General features: G+C 47.0%; 1 protein-coding gene across 6 annotated transcripts in view; it reads right to left on the reverse strand.

Annotated features, from left to right (window-relative positions):
• BAZ2A (bromodomain adjacent to zinc finger domain 2A) overlaps positions 1-17811 on the reverse strand; it is a 34379-nt gene that overhangs the window by 6820 nt on the left and 9748 nt on the right. For 3 of the 6 annotated variants that reach the window (XM_059936210.1, XM_059936211.1, XM_059936209.1), the window contains 18 exons: positions 12327-12464; positions 10112-10705; positions 9053-9238; positions 8335-8553; positions 7392-7880; positions 7186-7246; positions 6026-6134; positions 5753-5854; positions 5372-5582; positions 4002-4102; positions 3661-3726; positions 3246-3479; positions 2854-3108; positions 1619-1833; positions 1255-1329; positions 878-1058; positions 716-775; positions 373-517 (listed from right to left, as the gene is read on the reverse strand). In XM_059936210.1, the coding sequence (XP_059792193.1) occupies positions 373-517; positions 716-775; positions 878-1058; positions 1255-1329; positions 1619-1833; positions 2854-3108; positions 3246-3479; positions 3661-3726; positions 4002-4102; positions 5372-5582; positions 5753-5854; positions 6026-6134; positions 7186-7246; positions 7392-7880; positions 8335-8553; positions 9053-9238; positions 10112-10705; positions 12327-12462 (3439 nt within the window). In that variant the 5' untranslated portion in view covers positions 12463-12464. The remainder of the gene's footprint in view (positions 1-372; positions 518-715; positions 776-877; positions 1059-1254; positions 1330-1618; positions 1834-2853; positions 3109-3245; positions 3480-3660; positions 3727-4001; positions 4103-5371; positions 5583-5752; positions 5855-6025; positions 6135-7185; positions 7247-7391; positions 7881-8334; positions 8554-9052; positions 9239-10111; positions 10706-12326; positions 12465-17811) is intronic. The other 3 variants (XM_059936214.1, XM_059936213.1, XM_059936215.1) reach the window with 3 other exon arrangements.

Raw genomic sequence — 17811 nt, forward strand, 5'->3', positions numbered from 1 at the left:
CACAGTCTCTGGAAAAGAAACACTATGCTCCCAAGTAATCATCATCAGCATAATCATAAGCTAACATTTATTGAGAACCAGCTATAAGTTAAGCATTATTCTAAGAGCATTAACTCATTTTAATCCTCTCAGTAGCCCTATGACGTATACATTCTATCATTAACTCCATTTTACAAATGAAAAAACTGAAGCATACAGCTGGTAAATGGCAGAGCAGGTAGGTAGGCAGTCCTACTCCAGAGCCTGTGCTCTTAACCACACTGTGCTATACTGATTCTCATACAATGAAAGAAGCCCAAGACAACTAGGCAGAGGAAAAGGAATCGTTTAACTTTTGTTAGGACTCAATTCAGGGTCCTACGACACACCTACCTAAGCTCCCCTCTGTTCCTTCCACAAAGATACCAGTCAAATAGGGCAACACCCAGTAGTTGCGTCTGTAGCGGTCCTGACCCAAGGAGACTGCCCGAAGCATCTGGGATGAGTGAAGCAGCTTTTTGCGAAAGAAGAGCTGACGCTGGGTAGGCAGTGGAAAAGGAAGATGAATGAAAAACACACTTCCAGGGTGACAGTGGTGACTTCGTCCGGTATATGGGAGAAGGGCAATGGCTCTCAGCTTCCCTATAAAATTGATACCATCTGGGCCCAGCTCATAAGGTAATCAATTCTCACCCAGCCCCTATCTCCAGCTCCTGGGAGGTTAGAAGCACAATACCTTGCTGAGTTTTTCTATCTGGCGCTCTAGCTCTGGGATGCTAGATGCTATGACATCAACCTGGAGAAGAAACAAGTAGACACCAAGAGAAAGGGAATCATCAGATTCAAGAAAAAAATAATCTGTTTTCCAACTCCCACTTTCCTTGGTCTGGGCTAGTACCTCTCCATCTCTTCGACCCCTACGGCCATGGACAGCAGCTGTAGTCTCCTCCTCTTCCTCCTCTTCCATGCCACTGGTCTCCTCCATGATCCGAGAACTGCGCCTCCGCCCCAGGCCTTCCTCCGGCCCCTGCAGCTCTACCTCAGGTCGCCCAGTTCGCTTGGCCAAAGCAGTTTTCAATCTTGACATAGACAGATTAAGGGAAACCGTGGTGAGGAACATGATACCACCACAAAAGGAACACAGTGAATCTAAACAATCCCAGGCCCTGGGGTAAGGTCCCAACCCCAGGGGAGGGGCTAAGGACACTGAGTTCCAAGCAAAAATCCTGGCTATGCTTCACTCTTTCCCCCTTCTCTCCTCTGTCCTGTCCCTACCTCCGGAGCCGGCCTTCAACAATCCACTTGTTTTTCCTGTAGCTGGACATACTCTCCAGAGTCTTGTCAATCTCACTGCAGGGGAACAGGGAATGGGATTCTGAGGGAGAAGTGGCAGCACATACACAGAAGAAGGGAGGCTCAAGGGTAAAGGGAGTTTCATCCTAGAGCCTAGATTGGATGAACGGCAGAGGAAGGCTTGGAGTCTCCCAGGGAAGAAAATTAGATTCAGTCCTAAGTCACACCAGCATGTCCAGAGCATGGCAGTGGACACACATCGCCGAGGATTTCTAAATGGCTAACCCCCTCCCCCATCCCATTCTGACCAAGGCACACAATAACCATCCCCACCCCTGCCCCTCACTTGATGATGAGGGTGGAGCCATTGAGCTCATGCACAAGGAAGGCCAGGACAGCAGCCTTCTGCTGGGGCGGCTGGGCTTGAAAAGGCTGGGTGCGCAGGCTGTCGCAAAGGGCTGGCTCCACTCCATACGCCATGAGGAAGCAGCGCAGGATCTCAGACACATTGTCTCTTGTTAGTGGGATCTCGGACACCTTCTCCCCCAAGATCTTTAAGGACTGTTTGGAGGAGAGCATGATAGGAGTTAAGAGAGAAAGAGGAACAACTCAAGTTGGGTGAATCTGGAGCAGGAAAATACAATAGAACTACGGGGTTAAGATAGGAAAAGAAGAAAAGAATGAAAGTTGATAGGACAGATGAGAGAAGGAAAAGGACAGGTGCAAAAGAAAAGGAGTAAATTAAAGGAAAATGAACAAAGTAAGCAGAGGGAGGTCAGAAAGAAAAAGAAATAGAAGAGAAAAAAATATATGGAAAACAGAAACAGGAAGAAACTACAGATCTTCCTCCACTTGTCCCTGGAGAGAATGACGAGAGTCAGGACCTAAAACCTTAAAGCAGTGAGTAGAAGTAACCTAGGAGAAGACGCAATAAATTACCAGAAGGGCTAGCATGTAGTATATAGATCTTCCTCAACTTATGATGAGGTCATGTCCCAATAAACCTATCATAAATTGAAAATATTCTAAGTTGAAAATGCATTTAATACACCTAATCTACAGAACATGATAGCTTAGCCAACCCTACCTTAAACATGCTCAGAACATTTACATTAGCCTAGAGTTGGGCAAAATCATCTAACGCAAAGCCATTTTATAATAAAATGTTGACTATCTTGTGTAATCTACTGAATACTGTACTGGAAGTGAGAAACAGAATGGCTGCATGGGTACAAAATGGTTGTAAGTGTATCAGTGAACACATGGCTGACTGGGAGGTGTGCCTTGCTGCCACTGCCCAGCATCACTAGAGAGTATCGTACTGCGTTTCTCTAGCCCAGGAAAAGATCAAAATCAAAATGTGAAGTACAGTTTCCACTGAATGCGTATCACTTTTGAACCACTGTAAAGTCGAAAAATCATAAGCCAAACCACTGTAAACTGGGGACCATTTGTGTATCTCCCTTCACTTGTCCTGATCACTTTGGGAAGGGGCTTTCATGCGTTTAACTTAAAGAGAAAGCAAAACTGAGAAAAGCACGGATTCCAGGCCCTCTGAACCCGCCCAGGAAAGGACCTCACCTGACAGTAGGAAGGCAAGCCAGGATCATAGAGCGCAGCTTTCAGGAGCCGCACCAGCAGATCTTGCACCTCGCCCAAGCTGTCGCCTTGACACAGGAGTCCCTCCTGCAGGACTCCCAGGCTAGGTACATCTTTGGCAGGGTCAAAGCCCAGCACCTTGCCGAAGCTGTGCAGGAACTCCACAATGGTCAAGCAGTCTGAGAAGGCCCCACTAGGCAGGATCAGACCAGGGATGCGTGAGAAGTCAGGCAGGGGCTGTAGAGATAAAAAGAGGTAGGGTGTTCTGTCAAACATATGGGAAGGCAACAGTCTGGATATCTAGGAGGCTCTTCCTTTCACAGAAGTGTCTTCACGGATGGCCCCTCCAGGACCTGTTACTCTCCCCTCACTACCTGGTGGTCAGTCAGACACATGTCCTCTGTGGGCTTCTTCATCTCCTCCAAGATCATCTGCTGCCTCTGCCGCTCCTCCAAGCGCCTCTGTGTGGCCAGAGCTTTATCTGCTTTACAGGCTGGCTTGGCTTTGGCCACCTCCTCCTTTTCCTTCATTTTTACCTTCTCCTTTTTCTCCCTCTTGACTTTTTCCTTCAGTTTTTCCTGCTTTGTTTTTACTTTCTCCTTCTCAGCCTAGCCACCCAAGGGAGAGAGGAATCAAGAGTGCCATAAAGATTCAAGTCACCACCCTTTCCAGGTCCCCGTCCTCCCCACCTTACACCCAGAAACATGACTATAAAAAGAGACCAACTCACACGTCTTGCAAAATCAGTTTGGTGACTTCAAAGTTATGCTTGTGTGTACATGCACCTACCTTCGATTTCTTCTTGGCCTCCTTCTGCTTTAAGCTCTTGGTCTCTTGTTTCCTCTTGTTCTTGGCCTGTAAACCATAAGGGAAGTCATTTCTCCTCAAACTCTGAAAGCATCACTGCTTTGACTAGCATTCAAAAACAGACAAGGGTACTGGGGAGGAGAGGTGAGACATGGGATGAGAGGTCGGCAATGGATCAATTCTCTCACCCTGGAGATGCTCACATTATTCCTGAATAAGCCCAATTCTCTAAATGGCGAGTGGCAGACGTGGGAGAAGGAAGAGAAGACAGAGCAGCTGTAGGAAAAGTTAACCTACTGTGTAATCTCTCTGATGTCCCTCACCTGCCCTTGGTTAGTAGCCTGACACTCTCCCCGTTGTACCTTCTGCTTCATCTTCTTCTTGATTTTACTCATCTTTGCTTTATCTTCCTCATTCAGTGTTTCTGTGAGGGCAGAAAGAAAAATGAAGAGTGAGGCAGGCAGGCCAATCTCCAGCATCCAGAGCAGCACATGCCTGTCACAAAGCTGGCCTCCAAAGCAGCTCCCTGAAGAATCCAAAAGTTTGTGTTTTTTTTTGTTTTAAGTATACATAAAATGTTGGAGAAAAAATGTAGGAGAGGCACCTGCTATAGAGGTAGCACGAAGAACTCAAATGGTATCTCCTGCCCAGAAGCACCAGCCCCTTGAACACTAGACTGCTTTAGAAGGGGTCCTAGGGGCCAAAACAGCAAAGTAGCCTTATAGCCTGTCTCTCCCCCAGGCTATCTGACAGATTGATTTTAGAACAAAGAAAGGAACAGAAAAACTGCCAGGGAAAGCAGGTGGTCTTGAGTGGGAAGCACCAATTAAGCAAGAATGTGCCAGAAAGAAAGGGCCCAGATAATGGACACTTTAGCAGAATCATATCAAACTGACATAGCTATTGCTTATGCTCAGCTCCTATGTCTTGCTCTACTAAAAGGTCTGAATTTCTTCCCTTTTGGAAGACAATATTGAAGTGTGATTCTGCAAACAATAGTGTTTCAGAATTGGTGTTTTTGATATGACAGCACCTATCCTATTCTGGCACAGAAACACTACCACCACCACATCTGTACAGCAACCCTCTAAGTTAGACAGGTATCACCTGCAGATGACCCACTATAGGCTTTTATTAAAATATAAGTGACTCGCTCCAGGTCATACAGTCAGAATATGGCAGAGCTGGAACTCTGAATAGGAGACCGATGACTCCAAATTTTTTCAAATTTATACTATATCAGGGCAAGTGCAATATTTACTGAAAAATTAGACATTTCCAATCTGTCCATCCCACTAAAACAGTGCCAATTATCTTTTGGATTCAGATGTGAATTCTGAACCTCCATGATGGTGGCAATGAGTAAGGTAAGAGTGTATGTATGAGACAGCCAAAACCAGTAAGATAAGTGAGAAGCTGAAAGATGGAAAGAAAGGACATGAAAGCCCTCTCCTCTCATAACTATCTTTGGGGACCGCCCAGGCTCCACTAGTAAGAGAGTAACTCAGTAAAGAAACTGGTTGTAAAAGAAGTACCACAAAAGTGCTGGGACCCTGAGGCTGCTTTCCAGAGAGGGGAAGGTGATTCAGATTCATTTCTTCCAGACGTCAGTCACATTCCTGGGAAACCCAGGCATTAGCAATTCATCAACATTTCAGATACCTCAGAGAGTGAGCAGAATCCCCAGTCGTACCTTGGGCCTCCAGTTTCTTTAGGAGGCGGTTGTCTGTCTTATTCAACAGCTCAGTGATTTTGACTTTGGGTGGCCGACCTCGGCCCCGTTTCACCTTGGGGACGTCCTTGGTCTTGGCCTTCTCAGTGTTTCGAGGTCGGCCCCGTTTCCCAGTAATTGCCTGAATCCTGGATGGGATCTCCTCTGCTGAGAGCTGTACCCACTGCAAGCCCTGAGGTAATAAGGAAGACTCTTGTTACAATGGGAGGGAGTCTGAGCAAGCCACCAGGCCCTCTGAACCATTCAATGCCCAAGACTCTCCAAACCCCATGAGAGGAAGCTGCAGCTTGTCCATCAACCCTTTCTCAGACACAAAAGCATATTTAACCCTTGGGTGTGCACCTCTGGTGTGTCTCTCTCTTCAAAGAAATCACCAACAGGCATACGGGGACTGAAGCTGAAGTGCTCGCGGCGGACGTTGTGTACCACATTGCGGCTCAGGTACTATGAGGAGGAGGTAGAGTGGCATCAGTGAAGTTACAGCCCTACCACACCTATTGGCCAGCAATAGCCCAAGCAGAACAAGTCCCAGAGCAGACAATGCCAGCTTGTTGCCACTGGGCCCAAAAAAAGGAGTCTGTGCTTTCCTAAAAAAGTCCACGAAAGCTACATTACCTTGATCACTTCCGGGAACTGTTTCATCCTCTTCCCACAGGGGCCGTAATACCAGGTCTCCCCCTGCCATCGGTGGCTGCCCTTCTTGATGCGCACCTCTCTCCGCCACCTGCCAGAGAAGCACACGGGCCCTGCCGCCAGGTCACACCCCTACCCACTCTCAAGCCACCCAGAAGCCAAGCCCACTGAGCAGATGGCCCGCCCCTCACCTGTCTCACTAGAACTGCATGTAGGTGCAGAGGATCCTGCGACACAAGCTTGGCCAGAAGGCAGGCCTGGGCCACAAGCCCCTCAGCACCACAGGGGAAAGCAACACACCAGACTGCACAAGCCCAGAAAGACCTCCACCCCTCCCTTCACAAAGTCAGTGAGATGAGCAGCCAGAAACCCCCTCCCTAATGCCATTCAGGGCAAATTACTGGGTTTCCACTAAAGAGGATAAAAGACCTAAGAGAATAAAGGCAGAAGAGACAGAGGGTGGGGAGGCAAGCAGAAGAGTAAACTCACTGCTGACTCCATGAAATGACTCCGTAGAGGCCAGGGTTTAGTAAGGAACTCTGTGTTCTGAGCAACAGATTATTCTAAGACTAAGCCTTATCTTTCTCTCAAAACTTAAAGCAGAACTCAGACTTGGTGACCACAAGTAGCCTACGGGGGCGGGGGTGGGGAAGGTCAGGAAGGCAGTTATTCCTATAAAGCCCTTGGTGTGCTGGCTTGTCCATTCTGGTCTCATACTGTTCCTGACCTTAAAGTGCATTAAAAACAAAAAAAATCCCAATTCATGGGGACTAAGCCACTCCCCATTCACTGCTATTCCTTCTCTAAGCATACAGGACAAGGTAACTCATTCGGACATCTGAACCCTAGACCCACCAGCTGAATTTGGAAAAGATAACAGCAGTAGCCCCTTGAGGAAAAAACTGAGTGGTCACAAAATGAGGAAAGAATGGGTGAGAGGAGGAAGACCGTGACAGAGGAAGAAAGGAAGCCTAAGAATCTCATGCCCAGAAACATTATCACTGCAGGTAACTATCCTTTAACCCATTCTTGTCTAGCCCATTCCTCCCCATCTCAGATGAGAGGAGCTCCCTTCCCTTTTTCCTAGAGTCATTCATTAAATGTGTCAAAGGTCGATGCATGCAGCAAACTAGAGCATTTACCCATGTTGGAGGGGAAGACGAACTTCTTCTGGGGTAGCAATACGTCTCCTCAGGACATCACCTTGGGGAGGAAGATAGGGGATACCCAAGTTAAGAGTTCAAGCAAAATACTGAGACGACAGGCCAGTGAGGAAGGGCTAAATGCCTCATGAGACAGAAACTTTTCCTGGAACCAGCTAGGGGTGGAACAGAATCTAGACACTCACCACTACCAGAGGGAGTGACTCCTCCTCCAGTGATCTCTTCCAGGTCAGCAGTCGTCTCAAGGAAGCTGCTGACATTCTTATTTGCTGGGGAGGCTGCTGGGAAGACAGCTGCTGGGGAAGGTGCGGGGGAGGCTTTTGGGGAGGTCACTGGGGAGGCTGTCAAGGAGACTTCAGAGGAGACAGGTGGGAGGGCTGCTGAGGAAGTTGGAGAGACTGTTGGGAAGGCTGCCGGGGAGATGTCTGGGGAAATTTCTGGGGAGGCTGCTGGAGAGACTTCTGGAGAGATTTCCGGGGAGGCTGCTGGAGAAACCGCCAGGGAGACTGCTGGCGAGGCTGTTGGTGAGACTGCTGGCGAGGCTGCTGTACGGAGCTGAAGAGTGGATGACTGGTCAGGGGCTGGCTGGGTCAGAGATGGTGGGAAGTCTGAAGTCTGAGTCTCCATGTCTTCCTGTTCTGCATCACTGCCATTATTCAGGTCAAAGCTAGTATCTAGAATCCAAAGGGACAGGATGGCTAAAGGAAGAATGATCATATAAAACAAGAGAATCTACTCAGGCAAACCTGGATGAAGCTAAACAAGGTTACTTCAAGGGCTTTCCCCTAGGGTTGGAAAAAGAGAAGTAGCCTCTGGCTCTCTTCCCCTACCGTTCATGAAGGTTAAAGGGCAAAACTGCTGCTGCTGTCACTGTGTGAAGAAATACCTTTCACCTGGAGCCAGTAAAGGCCTCTGGCCTCCTTTCTCCCACAAACTCCAAGTCTCACCCCACAAGTTCTTTTGGGCACAGGGCAGAAGTCAGAGCGCTTTTTTTAGTCCCACCACACACTATTCCATGGCCTCCTCAGCTCCCAGGAAGGCGCTCTCACAGAATCCCCACCCCTAAGGCCTGCTCTCTCACCTCTGCCCAGGCCAAGGACTTCCTCTGCCCTAGCTCTCCTCACTTACCTTGCAGAACAGACTCCCCAAGGACAGGTGGAGAGGTGGGGCTGGCAAAGATAGAGGCTGAAGTTTGACTGTCATCTGCCAGGAGACTGAAGGCAGTGGCATTATTGAGGGAAGGACAATCGAGGGCAGAGATCACAGGGCTGTCCTCAAGAGGCAGCTTGTCCTCTGCACCCATCAGCTCTGTGTCATCTATACCGTAGAGTCCTCCAGTCACTGGCTCTTCAGGGGTGGAAAAATCAGAAAGCAAGAGTTAAGAAATACTAGTCTGAATATATCCAGTTCTAGTTCCTATATTGTGAAGCTTCTTTCTAATATTAGGGAAAGGCAAGGCAATGGTTTCTACCCACAGACCAACACAAAATTCTAGCACCTATCATAAAATAGGCCTTTCTTATATTTCAGTGGGGTAAAAGGTAATCGTTCAATGGCAAGTTAGTGAGAACCCAAATAGCCCATCTGTGTGGTAATAAGTCCCTATCCAGGGCTCCTGGCCAAAAGGAACACTGGGAGAGAACCTGGGAAATGAACCAATTCAGCTCAGAGTGCAGCTGGCCCAGTCAGGCCTGTGGCATGAAACTGTGGTCTGCCACAGGATCATCTGGAGACCCCAGTGCCCCAGATTCCCAAATACTTTCCCTGGCTTACTAACTCTTCCAGGTGGTATAAGCTGACTACCCTCTACATAGATATGTTGAAGGGAGCCAATCTCCAAGCCTACCCGGTGCCAAAGTGTTGAAGGGCTCCAGAGAGACTTCACTGAGGATTGGAGTGTCTTCCAGTTGATCAGGAAGATGTGAAGGATCATCTAAGCAGCTCACTGTGGGATCAGGGACCAAGACTGAGACCTCTTGGTGTAATGATTCCACAGAAGGGACAGAGCCGTTGTAACCACACATCTTTAGTTCTAGGAAATCCCAGGAGAGGGCAAAAGTCAAAATCAGTGCCGTCAATGGGTTCAGTTAGCTATTAGTAGGCAATCTTTCCTAGAGGGATGGATGTTCATTCTTTCAACATTTATGGGTCCCAGTTCTATGTTGGGTACCGATCATACCGAGAACTTTTGAGTACACAAAGATGTGCGAGGAAGATCCTGCAGCAGGTAAAGAGGGGAAAGAAGAGTGGGGTCTGAGACAAGAACCCCATCATGTTCTCAGCTGTTTCCCCCATCCAGTTAAACAGAGAAAACATCCTGTGATTTTACAGGGTAGTCACCCTTGTACTTGGAATCAATAGCAGACTAAGCATTTATCTATTCTGAGGGGAAAGATGAGAGGGACTGCACATGTACCTATGCTAACAACAACAAAAAAAGAAAGGAAATTGTGAGTAGACAAGCAATGGTGTGCTCTGCCTGTTCCTTCCCTCCTGCATGTGCCAATCACTACTTAGGGCTCAGCCCACTTTAGCAGCCAGTCTGGCCCTGCCATAGTCAAATCAAATTGGCCTCTTTGCCTCCTGCTGATGCCCCAACCCCTTCCTATAACTTAGAAGAAGGCTTTCTTGATGCAGGGTGTCTGTTGGGGCTGTTTCGGGCTCGCCCACCTGCCCTCTCCAGGCCAGCAGCTCTGCATGAGCTTGAAATAATTTGCACTCCCACTCTCGAGCTGGTGCTGCTGCCACAAAAACACCAGCCACTTGGCTCTGCTAATCACCAACATGCAAATCAGCCTCCACTGCAGAGAGCTGGAAAGACAAGTTTTCCTCACCTCAAAAAGCCACTGCGCCCCCCAGAGCCCCATTTTCCCTCTCCCAACCCAGCTCACAGACCCAGTTATACCTGGCTGCTCCTCTTCCAGCTCCAGGCTGCCTACCAAGCCAGTGCCATTCTCCGCCACAACTGAAGTCAGCTCCTTTTCTGCTGCCTCATCAGGATGGATACCACTGCCTACCTCCTGGGAGGGTGCAAAGGTCTGGATGCTGGATCCCAACATAGGAGAAGTCTGTGGGGAGGTGAAAAAACTAGGGGGTCCATTGGGCATCACCTCAAAATTCTGGTCAGGAAAGGAATCATATAGTTCCTGTGAATCGAAGTTAAGCCCCATGGGACTCTGGGTACCGTTGGCCCAGAACTCTTGGCTCCCAGCCCGAAGGTTAGTGTTGTGACTTGGGGATGAAGGTTGCCGGCTGCCCCCAAGGATGCCGTTGAGTGGGTATTGTCCCCCCGAGAACTGGGAGAGAAGGGGTGGGTCCTTGAGGTTGCTGCCAGGATTGGCAGATGGGTACTGTGAGTAGTTCCAGAGACAGTCATAGGCCACGTTGGGGTGATGGAGGTGTGAGGTGCTGGAGGAGTGGGAAGCAGAGTTCAAAATCCCTGAAGTAGTAGTGTGAGATACAGTAGATAAGCCATTAACATTCACATCCCCATTCAAACCTGGCAGAGAAGGAGGGAAAAGGGTCAGTTACAGCTATGTATGCAAGTAACACTATAAATTCTACTAAAGGAACAGCACTGACTAGAAAAAGGGAAGGTGAAGGGGTGGGGGATTCCCCCTCTACTGTATTTATAGTTTTTTGGTCTCCAGGGAACACCAAACCCAGATGCTCCTGGGTGGAAGCTTAGCAATCGCCACTGAGGCTGCTGAGTAGGGGACTGGGGAACTCTCCCAGCCTACCACAAGCGACCAGCAGAGAGCTGGCTGCTCTTGATGCTCAGGGCTTTTTAAATTTTTTTTTTTTTAATGAAACTGTTCACAGACGCCCTACAGTGACTTGCATTCTTCCCCACCCTCATTCCCTGGAGGAATTCTTCCCTTGGAGTGGCATGACTGAACTCTCTGCCCCCCACCCCCTGCCGCCTTCCCCAGTGCCTGTTTGCCCCACAGTGGCACCAGAAGGGACAGCCTCCACCTCACTGGCACATGCAGATCCAGCACTTTGTGCTGGGCTAAGAATAGAATTTGCAGTCACCACAGCAGAAAGATCCCAGCTCGGAAGGCTGGGCTTGGCCCCTCCCCATAGGCACTGGAGGGTAATACGCAGGGGGGGAAATCTCTGCATGAGCAGTACTGCAGACTTCAGTTCTCAACACCAATGGCAGCCTCTGGACCGGAGGGCAATCAAATAAAAGGAACCAAGATACTAAGGAAGCTTCGGGGGACGTGGTGGGAACAGTCCTCCAGCGAAATAAGGGAGTTTCTATCTATCTGCAACCCCCTTGTGAAAGACAGGAGGGAGTGGTGAAGTATAAGCCTGTGGCAGTATTTTTCTGCTGCAAGGAAGGAGGCAAACATTTGTGCCTCCCTCTGCTTCCAAGCATAAAGTACCTGAAACCAAGGCAAGATTAGAGAGGTACTTGGCAGGGCCATGGTACAGAGCAACTGATAAGCCAAATCCAGGAAAAGACCTGATCCTGGCAGCAACACTTCCGTCTGGAATTATAGATGTTTCTCTCTGGGGAACTAGGTAAGAATTAAAAGTCTCCCTGTCCCTATCTTCTATCCACAAGGACAGGAGGTGGCACAAGCACTTCAAGCATCTGCTCTCTTCTCTGCTGCACAAACTAAAAGGCAAACACACCCCAACCTTCACCCAACCCCTCCACCCCCAGTCCTAGGGGAGGGCTACTCCAGCCTCTAAAAACAGCTTCTTAGAGGGCTGGCCCTTTATCTCTTTCTCACGGGTCCAACCTGGTTATCAGAAGCAGCAGCCGGGGACAGGGCTAGGGAACAGCAGCAGCCACCTCACCACTCTGGCAGTAGCCAGGGAACAGGGCTGACAGAAGAGCAAGCTAAGATGAAAAGGCCAGTATGTTTTTCTAATCCCTTCCAGCCTTAAAATGAAAAGTGTTGCTTCCATAAACCCCTAGAACTTGTTCTTAGAAGTTTGGCTTCTCTCCAGCAGCTGGAGTTCTGAGGATTCACTTCCTCCCTTCCCACCTGGCATAAAAGAGAGCTGTTGTGAAGTAGCCAGTCCAGAGCCAAACCTTACCCCATCAACCTGCTCTAAAGGAGCGGTGCCCACTCCCTCCCAGGCCATGTGGCCCTCACACTCACTTTTCCCTTGCTGGGGGAAGTTCATGGGAGACCCGTTAGTGTAGAGCCCCTCCCCTGAGGAGGGAGAGGGTTTCAGTCCTGAGGCAGCAGGTGCAGGGGGAAGGCCAGTAAAGTTAAAATGGTCGTTTGCCTCCATTTCTGTAGGAGGGGAGAGAAAAGGGAAAAAAAATACTGGCGGTTAAACAAGGTTATGTCACCTGGAATCTTCTAGAGGGAATGCCCCCTCCCCTCCATCTACTTTACTTACCCTTCTCCTACCCAGGTACTGGATTGGGAGGGAGGGGGGTTGCGGGGGGAGTGGGGAAGGAGAGAAGAGAAGAGGAAGTGGAAATATACTCCTAACCTGGGCAATGACCTCATAGAAACAGTGTTTTAAAAAGTCAGAACTGTGGAGATAAAAAGAGTTAGGGAGAAAACCAAGATACACACCTAGAGGAGTCTTCCCCCTGTATAAGCCCCACCCTCTTAACTCCCAGCCCAGGTTACCCCTCTATGTTAGATATTAGCCCTCAATTGCAACATTTAACATTCTCCATCCTTCCCCCCCACCCCCGCCAAGGTAAGGCCAGAGTCCCACTCTCAGGGTATACAGAAGGTTCTCAAAGCCATCTTTTTGACAGGAAAGCATGGACGTGTTGGCAGAAAAAGCATGTTTAATACATATACTGTTTTATTATTATAGTTGAGTTAAGAAATTTCCACGTTACCCTATCCATAGCCCTAGACATCTGAAGAAGATAGTATAGTTAACTGAGTAAAGGAATTTGAAAAGAATACATTTCAGGAAAGGTGACCATAATAGCAAAAGTCAAATCATCCAGTAACACGTCTACTCCTTTTTCATGGGAAATACCATGCTCTCTAAGAATATAGCTCACAAAAGTGTCAGAGCTGGAAAACTGATGAAATAAGAGAGTGTCCCAAGGAACAGTATTCTATTATGTCTACTGTGATTACTTCCCCATGTTTTGGTTTTGTGGCTTAAATGTAAATGGTCACTGAGAGTATAGCTAGGTACTTAAAGTTGTAAAGTGCAGTGGCTCATTGGGGAGTTGTATGGTTAAAAAGCTCTTCACCCTCTCCTGAATACGATGAGGTGATATACTACTAGCAATGATGATGAGAATAAATTTACCTTCAATAGAGCAAAGAGAAGAAGGAAGAAGACAGAAAGCAGAAGCTAGAATTACTGGCAAAGTCTGACACATCAATCAGATACTTATGATGTACTAGCGCATACTAATTTGTTATGTGAGAGACATGATCTGTCTTGATACAGAAAAAGCAACTCCTTTGGTTACCACAGAAGAGTAAAGGACAGAAGAGTTCAGGTATAAAGATTTCTTTATCAAGCTCCCAAGATGAGATAATAAGCAAACCTAGGTGATGTTTTAAATAACCTCTTAAAAAAAAAACAAACTATAAGTAAAGCTTTTAAAAGAATGAATAAATCAGTTAAGAACACATAAGACCACTGCCCAAGGTTTGCAAGAATCATATTCTTGAGCATGCTAGATAATGCAAATTAGCCACCATTAGGTGAATCTAACATAATTCTGAGCATGAAATATAAACCCTGTACAGTAAGTATATGGCATGACAGCTATAAGATTTTCCATGCTTGGGACTTCCCTGGTGGCAGTGGTTAAGAATCCACCTGCCAGTGCAGGGGACACAGGTTTGATACCTGGTCCGGGAAGATCCCACATGCCGTGGAGCAACTAAGCCTGTGCGCTCTAGAGCCCGTGCTCAAGAGAAGCCACCGCAATGAGAAGCCCACGCACTGCAACGAAGAGTACCCCCCCGCACCGCCTGCAACTACAGAAAGCCCATGTGCAGCAACAAAGACCCAACGCAGTCAAAAATAAATAAATTCAATAAATTAAAAAAAAAAAAAAAGATGTTCCATGCTTAATACCATAACTGTCTCTACCTTTATCAATTTTAACTGGAATTTAAAAAATAAAAGCAGGGGCTTCCCTGGTGGCCCAGTGGTTAAGACTCTGCCTGCCAGTGCAGGGGACATGGGTTCGAGCCCTGGTCCAGGAAGGTCCCACATGCTGTGGAGCAACTAAGCCCGTGCACCACAACTACTGAGCCTGCGCTCTAGAGCCCGCGAGCCACAACTACTGAGCCTGCGTGCCGCAGCTACTGAAGCCTGCGCAGCTAGAGCCCGTGCTCCACAACAAGAGAAGCCATTGCAATGAGAAGGACGTGTGCCGCAAGGAAGAGTAGCCCCTGCTTGCCACAACCAGAGAAAGCCCGAGCGCAGCAAAGAAGACCCAACGCAGCCAAAAATAAATAAATAAAGTAAATAAATTAAAATAAATAAGTAAATAAAAAATAAAAGCAATTTGTATTTTGTCAATTTAAGGGGGGAAAAGTTTTTAGGATAAACTCATTTCCCATACAGGATTTCCCATCTTCACTCTAAAATAAGCAGCAGACCCAAACGTGCTTCGCATCAATGAAGAAACTCGGTCTCTACAGAAGACCTCAGGGGCCCCCAGCATTTCCTTATAGTTAAAGACCATCCTCAGCACTAAGGGATCTGCAAAATAAGCATCATGAGATTAGTGACCCTTCCGAAATGAAAGACACCAAGGAGGAAAGTTCATTCCCTATACTCTAGGTTAGGTTCCTTCCAAAGCTTACATCACAGGGAGGACTTCCTGGAGGTCCAGTGGTTAAGATTTCGCCTTCCAATGCATGAGATGCGGGTTTGATCCCTGTTGGGGGAGCTAAGATCCCACTTGCCTCTCGGCCAAAAAACCAAAACATAAAACAGGAGCAGTATTGTAACAAACTCAATAAAGACTTTAAAAATGGTCCACATAAAAAAAAAAAAAAAAATCTTTAAAAAACAAAACAAAACAAAGCTTACATCACAGGGAATTCCCTGGCAGGCCAGTGGTTAGGACTTGGTGCTTTCACTGCCAGGGCCCAGGTTCGATCCCTGGTGGGGAAACTATACGCCGCCAAAAAAAAAAGGAGGACATTCAAGGATTCATTTCGCAAGTCTAGAAATGCTATGCCTGGAGAGCCAATCTCATCTGATCCCCACATCTCCTCTCCCCCAGTTTTATGCACAGCCACACCTCTGCTGTGCGCTGGACTATATTCTCCCACTCAATGATAGGCCACAGTTCGTTTTTCCTTTTTCTGTTTGAATCCACGAGGAAACTAGTGACCTTCTCATCTCTGCTACTCTGGGACAGCACAGCATTTCCTGTCTCACAAATTACATACTAATAAGCATAAATGGATGGCTTACAGAAATCAGATAAGTAAAAGGAATGGGAAGTTATCTAGTGCCTGAGGTCTGTTCCCCCAGGAGCCTCTACTGAGGGGTCATCAGGACCACAATCACTTCATTTATAAGAAGCTTCCTAGAAACATAAAATACTCTGTGCTGTGCAGTGAGATCAGCGCAACAACAGTGAGCTCTAGGTGCAAATCCCAGCTCTACTACCACTAGCTCTGTGACCCTGATCAAGTTACTTAATGTTGCTGAGCCTCTACTTCATCATTAGTAAAAATTTTAGTACTTACCTCCAGGGCTTGTGAGGATTAAATGAGAAAATCTATATAACGGACCTGGCACAGCATGTGTCACCCAGCAAGCACTCAATAAATTTTAGCTATTATTATTAGACAAAAAAGAGTAAAAACTATTTTTTGTTTTTAGTTTTTAAAAAGATAGTCATGTCCAAAGGGTCAAAATATAATTTAAAACCATTACTATTTTTACTAGTATGGGAGATACTACAAAATCAGGGATGATCCTCCCAGCCAGACTTCCTTGTATGCAACTAGACTCTTGATTTCAAGAGAAGTTTTGCATGTGGGATCTTAGTTCCCTGATGAGGGATCGAACCCAAGCCCCCTGCATTGGCAGAGAGGAGTCTTAACCACTTGATGGTTAGGGAAGTCCCTACACTCTTGATTTCAGATGTCACTTAAATATAGGATCACATTATAGGAATGCAAAGAAAATGCGGGCAGCTCCTCTCAGCAATAAAACCAGGGTTACTTTATTTTAACCTTCCTACCCAAGATGCTTTTCACAATAAAGCCTGAAGGTAAATTATGTCCTCTCATCTAGAGCTAATAAGAAGAACAGTAAAGCAAAGGAGAGTGCCTCCCTTTGAACTAATGGGATTTTGGCCAAATGAAAAAAGAAATCAGTCAGTGCCCAACCCCCAGAATAGTAGACAGCTCTCCTGACCAGGAAGTACAATCAGGCCAGCACCCAGCCCAGTCCCAGTAGTATGTAAATGGATCTCTTAAGGGCCTCTAAGCTTCATTTATAAGAGTTAAGGGACATTGCCCCTTAAGCTTGAGGCAGTAAAGCTCTTGCCACATGGCCAAATAGGCTGCTCTTTCTCTCAGTTGCTACTGAAGAGTTACTACTCTGTGGACCTGTGACATGGTTTTGACAGAAAAGGGCTGACAATGCACAATGTTGAAATAAATGTTACGAATTTCAACACTGTTGCAGGTGCCCTGACCAACCCTAACACTCAGACCTCTGAGGCTACCCCCAGAAAGACAAGACACATTAACACCATCTAGCTGGACACTTGAGCAGTCCCTGCAGCTCCTTGGTTCATTCTTCCCACATAGAATACTAAAATTCCACAAATAGAGAGGTTTCTAATTTTGGGGGGTGGGGAGAGATTTCAAATGTCTATCTTTACTAAACAGTGAATGTAAATCTTGCAGTATAGTAAATAAATCATACTACTACATTTTAGATTTGTAATTGTGAATGTTATGAAGGATACTTCTGAACTCTACACATCTCTGGAATCATCCACCATACTCTAACACAGTGGTTTCCAACCAGGGTGATTTTGCCCCCAGGGCACATTTAGTTATGTAGAAAGGTACATGCTACTGGCATTTAGGAAATCAAAGCTGGGGATGCTCCTAATGATCTTGTAATACACAAGGCAGCCCACTACAACAAAGGATTAGTTGGTTCTTGCTCAATCAAGAGCAAGGTTGAAAAACCCTGCTCTACCACAAAAGCTGCCTCATTTCCCATTTCTACCCTATACCCTGGGGAAGATCCCAAAGTTTTCACTACTCCCAATTCCTGATGCTGCAAACAAGCATGCCTTCACTTTCAAATCTAAAAACTCCTTCCTGGCTAAGCTGTCTTCCTCCACCAAAAGAGTTCCAAGTGCCAAGCCACAAAATCAACATGCCTTCTTCCCCAGTAAGGATAGCCCATTCAGACAGCCCTGGTAACAATCTTCCCTTGGAACCCAGACTCAGACTACAGCCATACTGACTGAGACTCATTCTCTCAAAATGTCCTTTCCTTAACCCCCTTTTCCTAGTCAGGACAGTGAGGCAGAAGGAAGATGATGAAAGAAGGAAGATTATTATCCTAAGGGAGGCCACTCAAAGACAACTGCCATGTCCAGGCTGCACAGAAGAACACAAAGATGACTGTTCTCTGTCCTTCTTTCTTCTA

The sequence above is a fragment of the Balaenoptera ricei genome, chromosome 10, assembly GCF_028023285.1.
Source record: "Balaenoptera ricei isolate mBalRic1 chromosome 10, mBalRic1.hap2, whole genome shotgun sequence".
In the NCBI taxonomy this organism is placed as follows: Eukaryota; Metazoa; Chordata; class Mammalia; order Artiodactyla; family Balaenopteridae; genus Balaenoptera; species Balaenoptera ricei.